The 6,788-nt window shown below is 32.1% G+C and overlaps 2 protein-coding genes across 3 annotated transcripts; one reads left to right on the top strand and one right to left on the bottom strand.

The window, feature by feature from the left end:
- Nucleotides 1-1,969: 1,969 nt before the first annotated feature.
- On the top strand, nucleotides 1,970-2,833 carry LOC108342157 (pathogenesis-related genes transcriptional activator PTI5). Its single transcript, XM_017579874.2, has one exon. It carries the CDS (start codon nucleotides 1,980-1,982, stop codon nucleotides 2,667-2,669), a length of 690 nt encoding a protein of 229 aa, XP_017435363.1. The 5' UTR covers nucleotides 1,970-1,979; the 3' UTR covers nucleotides 2,670-2,833.
- A 2,194-nt stretch (nucleotides 2,834-5,027) lies between these two features.
- On the bottom strand, nucleotides 5,028-5,955 carry LOC108341685 (ethylene-response factor C3). Of its 2 annotated transcripts, XM_052879719.1 has the most exons (2): nucleotides 5,731-5,955; nucleotides 5,028-5,631 (listed from the first exon to the last, which is right to left on the bottom strand). In XM_052879719.1, the coding sequence occupies exons 1-2, from the start codon at nucleotides 5,843-5,845 to the stop codon at nucleotides 5,099-5,101; spliced, it is 648 nt and encodes a 215-aa protein (XP_052735679.1). In that variant the 5' UTR covers nucleotides 5,846-5,955; the 3' UTR covers nucleotides 5,028-5,098. The 2 variants fall into 2 exon arrangements, with proteins under 2 accessions (XP_052735679.1, XP_017434827.1); XM_017579338.2 differs by having other exon boundaries at nucleotides 5,028-5,955.
- Between the last annotated feature and the right edge of the window lie 833 nt (nucleotides 5,956-6,788).

The following is a 6,788-nucleotide window of genomic DNA, read 5'->3' as shown; positions in this document are numbered from 1 at the left end:
CCTTTCATATGATGCTTACGTCATATACAATGGAATTTTTCCAAATGTTCCAGAAAGCCTACGTCATCAAAGAGAAGATGACGGCACAGGTGACGTCATTACCAAATTGGAACGAGTTTGGAATATGTTGAGCTGTCATGGCTCCTTTTCGTTGCCATCGCTTTCCCTTTAAATTGCGAAATTACCCCTTCCAATTTTGAGGTTTTTTCATTTACGTTTTCTGCCGAGAAATTGATTGAGCTTCAATTTTGTAAAGTTGGATGACCTTTATTCTCGTAAAATAACTTTACCAACTCAGTATAACTTAACTTAAATTTAATATAACTATTATATTTAAAATTTAATAATTAAATCGTTATTTTATTAATTTATCTGTTTTGTTTCTGTTATTGTTAAGAAAAATGCTTTTATATAATATGCTAATCTTAACTTAATCAATGACTCAAAAGATGTCTCGATCATGATTTTGATACCATGTGCCAGATGGACATATTGGGGCTTGATCGATTTTCCAGATAAAATTGTTATGTCATTAATACAAAATTCTTATTAGTCAAATACGTTTTACACACTATAATGTATTATAATAGTCTTTTCCGATTAGTTAAACAGTGAAAAAACAATTTGGCACTCTCTCCAAAAGGATCGTTATTATAGTTGAAAATTAGCTGCACAAAGCGAAGTTCCACCATCCGTTAATATTTAATTTATGGTTTTATCTCGTGTTACTTTTTTCATCAGTTATGAATATACATTATAAAAATTGACGTGTTACTTACACATTGATACTATTTAATTATAATATTAGCATTGTTTATTACCACCATAATAAAAAAATATTCTTTTAACAACTTTTCTTTAATAATTTTTTATAACGTGTGATTGATCAATTTCAAATAATTTAAAAAAAGATAAATTCAAACAGAACAATAAAATAATAACATGTGCTATTATCAAAAAATTATTAAAAAAGTTATCAACATTCCAATAAAAAAAAGTATACATGTAAAAGAATACATTAATTATCAACTTATTATCTAATATGTCAACACAATTTGTTAATATCTGATGAAAAATTAGAAAAGAAAATGAAATTATATATCTATAATTTTTTAAAGAATTTATTTACTCCTGTAAAATTTCAAAACCAAAATCACACTGTTACAAACAATAGAGTAAAATTTCAATGGAACCTTCACAATAATATATCTCCTGCTTATATGAAAGACATTAAAAAAAAGGAAAAGCTCCAAATAGAGCGATTAGATTGGCAGTCAAAGGTTGTAAATTTTCTGTCAAAGATCTGGTTCTCTTTCCATGCCTAAACCTTAACAACCGAAAAGGTAACATCACACTAAATTGTCTATTCATTCATTTAAGAAAAGCTGGTATTAATCATCCGTACAAGACTTTGTGTTATACTGTATGGATGGGTTTCCACGAAAAATATAGCAGAGTAAAACTTTGTAAATGTTCTATAGCGGTAAATAAACATGAAGAATGAGATCGTTTATGTGGATTCGTTGTTAAGAGAACTGCGAATTAGTTGTGGTTGTATGTGTTAAGAGAAAAAAAATTATGAACTTATTTATAATTTATTTTTATTTATATAAAATTTCATCCAAGGCAAAATAGAAGTACTTAAGCTTTCAAAATAGAAACCAACAATAATGATTGTTGCGGCCAACTCCGAAAGCCGTTATTGTGTAGCGTTTTTTATGTCACCCAAAATAAAAGGGTAAAAAAATACAAAAAAAATCACATTAAATACAAATTCATTTTGAATAGGACCTTAAATAATTAAGTGGAAGAAATATTATTGAATAATAGTTATGCAAATTAATTTTGAAGGGAAGAAGTGCAATATTGTAATTAAGAAGTAGAAGTGATGGCGATAGTAGGGCAAGGGCACGAGGGAAAGAGGAAGTAGGAAAGAAAGTGAGTCCCAAAATCCTTTCTCATCTGCCACAAAATATTCTATGCCTTCGCCTTTTCCCATTTATTCCATAGATATATGCCAAGTCCAAAACCACTTGACACACCTTTGCCAACTTCTCCTCTCTTCCAAAACCAGACAAACGCAGAGGAAACAAAAACAGAGACTCACTCAAACAAACATGGGAACCAACAAAAACTACGAGGAACAGAGCAGGCTCTCCTTTTCTCAATTCCAAACAGAGTTCTTACCCTTCAACGAGAACGACCCTCAGGACATGGTCATATACCAAGTTCTCAACGAGGCCAATGCTCTCTCCAACACATTCCACCCTCACCAGAGACTCCACCAACCGCAATTGGGCCTCGAGCCCACCAGAAACATCGCCAAAAAACACTACAGAGGAGTTCGCCGCCGACCCTGGGGGAAGTACGCCGCCGAGATTCGGGACTCCGCACGCCACGGCGCCAGAATATGGCTCGGCACCTTCCAGACCGCCGAAGAGGCCGCCATGGCTTACGACCGCGCCGCCTTCAAGATGAGAGGCGCCAAGGCTTTGCTCAATTTCCCAGCCGAAATCGTGGCTGCGGCCTCAGAGTCATCGTTCAATAATAATAATAATAATAATAACAACGATGCTGTTTCTGATTGTAGTGGTGGAAGCTCTTGCACCACGAACAATTCCACTCAGGTAAATGGGTCTCGGTCAGAAAGCACAAGTAGCACTAGTTAGGGGTTGCACAAATGTAGAAATTTATTTTTATTTTTTCTTTCTGGAATGGGTTGGTTTATCATGGTTTGGTTTAATTATTACCACTACAAATTATTTGTATCTGTCTGTCATTACTGGAAGACAATAATTAATTAATTAATTAATTAAATAGATACCATGATCGTGAACGGGTTCAGTTCATATGATTCTGGATTAAGTGGTCCTTTCTTTTTACCTTTGCTATGGGTTTCAGAGTGTGTATAAAGATTGTTTGAAGTGATTGTAAAGTGAGCACGTATATATCATCACAGTCACTTGTAGTGCTGCTTTTGTTAATGGCTCCTAAAAGCCCCATTTCAATCGATGTTGCATTGCACTGCCTTAAAAAGAATAATGATACTTTGACAATATTTTTTTGACAACATTTTGATATCATTTATGTGTATTCTGGGATTGGTCCATATTAATATTTATGAATATTTATTATTGATTGTGAAGTAATTTTGGACCAATCACAGAATAACATATAAATAATATTAAAATATTCTAAAAAAAAATGTTGTGAAGGTATCATTATCCTTTCTTAAATATCGGATTATTATTTTATTATATTGCCAAAATGAAAACCACTGTTATCTAACTTAATCACAGTCAAGGAAAATTTGTTTTCCGTTTCTCCACGTGGATCTCCTGCTTTGAATTTCAATTCTATCCAACAAAAATGGTGTAACTCTCCAAGACAATTTCATCACGGCTTCAAATGCTCCTAAGGAAACATATATGGTAGTTTGTCATGAATTAACTGTTCTTTTTTCGCTAATTGGATAGGTAAGGTGTCAAAATGCGTATTTATTTAGATATACATTGAAACTGTGTAATTAAAAAAATGGAGAACCAAATTCTCTGAATTATGTAGTCTCATATATATTATTATAACGCATTACAAAAGTATTTTTACATCTTATAAAGTATCAATTCAATATGTCTTCATATAGTTTAAAAAATATGTTTGAATATAGAGATATTAATTATGTTTGGAATGTATTTTAGTTCGTTTTTAGTTTTATTTAATATATAAAAAGGCTTTTTGGAACCCTCTTTTATGCAGGTTGTATGTAATAGATTTAGTACGAATGAAGTCACGCTTAATTTTGTACTTGTGTTACAGATAAGTTATATTATGTTTTTTTTTTATATCTTTAATTAATTTATATAGACTAATTATAACTTTACTTATTGACTTGTTATTTATCTACTAAATTTGATTAATTTTATTTTTATTGTATTATGTTTTGGATTAAATTTTATAAAATGTTATGTTATTTGTTATCCAGATTGATACTTTAAAATTATATCTTTTTTTAAAAAGTTAGATTTTTCAAAATTTTAAATGTTTAATTTAATTCAATTCGTTCGGGAGTGAATTGAGTTTAATTGAATTTAATATAACAAATTATAAAAATTCAACTAAATCTAATATGATATTCTTTAGTAGATTAAATAATGTGTATACGAAAATCTTGATTAATTCAACTCAACCTTAAATCATTTCAAATAATATGAAGGTTTAAACATATTGTAATTAATAATTAAAATGCATTAGAAAGTGAATTAAGAAGGGTGTTTCTTTGTAATGGCGTGGCTGATGATTCATCGAGAATCCATAAATTAATAAATTACATAGAAAGAAGAATGTGTAAAAGCGTTGGAAGATAAAATAATGGCTGAAGTTTTGTTTGTGTTTGCATGATGACGAGGAAATAGTAAAAGCTACTTTTATTTTGACACCTAACAAAATTTTAGACATACTCTATATTTAATTTTTTAATTTTTTATAAATATAAAATTTCATTTTTTTAATAACTAAAATTTCTCTAAAATGAGTTTTCAAATGGTACACCTAATGTGAAAAAAACATTTTACAAAAGTAAAGTGGGTCATGTTGGTTGGTTCTTCATTTAAATGAAAGACAGTGCACGGGCCTCAGGCCTTAGGCCTTACACAGTCCAATTCCAATCACTTTTTCTGTTTATATATTTCTTCTGCCCACCTTTACCATTTCTTCCTTTTTTCCTTCTTCAATAAACTTCGATTCAATAAATAAAATAATACAAAATAAAGTCTATATTCATTTATGTCCATTAATATGAATAATATGACTCAGTTTGATTGGTATGCGACCATTCTTGCGTGAACTTGTTATGCAAGAGCTTAAATCACAGCCAAACAAATTTAGAATATAGTTTTGAGCTAACAAGGAAACAAACATCAAGTGGAAAAACTCCGTATAGATCAATCGTTATCATCTTAAACATTTTTTCTGCCAAACCATTAGGTTTTAAGTTTGATGCCAAATACAGCAAAAGATATGCAAAATATGACAGAAATGACTATAATATTTCTGTATATGAATGTGACCACCAAAGACTAATGAACAGTATGAATCAATGTCAAAAAGAGGACAGCAAACTGTCCAAGTAATCACTTCCTAGATCCTGAAATACAAAAACACCTAGTTCATTTTCTACCATGCATTCCAACTTTTTTCTTGCAGGTTCTTCATTCATCGTATCATCATCAAACACTTCCCTCTTCCTAGACTTGATCAAACTTTCCTTCTTGTCACATCCTAAAGCCTTTGCAACCCTCTCAAGTGGGAAATTAAGGTATGCCTTTGGACCCCTAATCCTCAAAGCGGCCTTGTCATAAGCCAAAGCAGCTTCTTCAGCTGTTTCAAATGTTCCAAGCCAAACTCTTGCACCTTTCTTCGATGAGTCTCTAATCTCTGCAGCATATTTACCCCAAGGCCTTCTCCTAACTCCTCTGTACTGTTTTCTAACTTCCTTCTCCATTCTCACACCACCTTCCACCTTGTTATTACATTCACCAGCACTTCCAATTTCAATGTTGTTATGGCTACAGTATTCTGTATTGCTTGTGTTAGGTAGAACAATACCATCTAAAACTTCTTCCCAGAAATCAGCTCCCATTGATATCCACCTCCCTAAACTTGGAAGTCTTTGTAGAATTTCCATGGACCCTTCTCTTCCATCAAGGTGAGGAAGTTCTTCCCAAGAGTTACAAGACTCTGCAGCGTCACCTTTTCTTCCATCTGCTTTATCGCTGCTCATAATTTTGGCCCATACATTCTCAAGAATCCCTTCAGAAGTTGCACCGTGATTACTATGAATATCCATGTTGGTAATGAAGGGGGTGTGTGATATTATGGGTGAAGATATATAAAGCAAAACATGCAATGCGAAAAGGCTGTTTGACAGCTCATGAGATTTGCTTAATTGCTTTAATATGATAAATGAATGGAAACCCAATTGGAAAACTTGAGCATTAATGCATTTACCAGCTATTTTCAAGGAGGATTTCAGGATTTTCAACACCATGACACGCTTAATGAAAATGAAAACTTTAGTTTATTGCTTTCTTATTGACTTGTGTACTTGTTCAATCATTTGGGACTTCATCCATTGCTGATTTTGTATACTTTGTGCGTTGTATTGGAATGCGTTCCTTATATTCATGGATAAAACATTACGAAACAGAGAGGCATAAGCATTTGAAAGCTGGCAAGGGTTGACTTTGTTGCCTTTTGCTGAGGTTGGAAGCATTGTAAGTTTGGTTGAACAAATTTAATGTTTTCTCAGTCAAACCAATATGGTTGCTCTAATCTAGTTCACAAGGGATACAAATTAAACAAAGAATACCAAAAGGCTCGATGTGGCAAATAGTAACACTGGTCCTTCTATTGAAATCATGACATAATTTACCAAAAATTGCTCCATATCAGGGAAAAAGTAAAGGGATGAAATGGCTAAGTCATTTCTAAGTATATATTTAACTTTGACAACATGATGTCCATTGCAAAATCAGTGTCTTTTTTTAATATATAAGACTTAAATTATTAAGAATCTAATTTATGAGAAAAGTGGTTGAAAATAATAAATCTGTCTTAAATTTGTTGTTTTCAAAAGGTGGCGTGAAGGAATCCACGACGAGAAATTCTTGGGGCGTAAGAATAGGAAGTTTATTAGGGAAGTGATGGATTAATGGAAGGTTGATTAAAATAAACAACACGAAACCATGCACACGGTTGGGCCTTAAAAAATTGCTCTTCATTCCATGAAC

Source organism: Vigna angularis, chromosome 6 (genome assembly GCF_016808095.1).
Source record: "Vigna angularis cultivar LongXiaoDou No.4 chromosome 6, ASM1680809v1, whole genome shotgun sequence".
Classification (NCBI taxonomy): Eukaryota; Viridiplantae; Streptophyta; class Magnoliopsida; order Fabales; family Fabaceae; genus Vigna; species Vigna angularis.
This window is presented reverse-complemented; position numbering and strand designations above follow the sequence as displayed.

What these genes read in the sequence shown, in the direction of transcription:
- LOC108342157 (XM_017579874.2), top strand. Translation starts at nt 1,980, where the DNA reads ATGCCTTCGCCTTTTCCCATTTATTCCATAGATATATGCCAAGTCCAA.
- LOC108341685 (XM_017579338.2), bottom strand. Translation starts at nt 5,845, where the DNA reads ATGGATATTCATAGTAATCACGGTGCAACTTCTGAAGGGATTCTTGAG.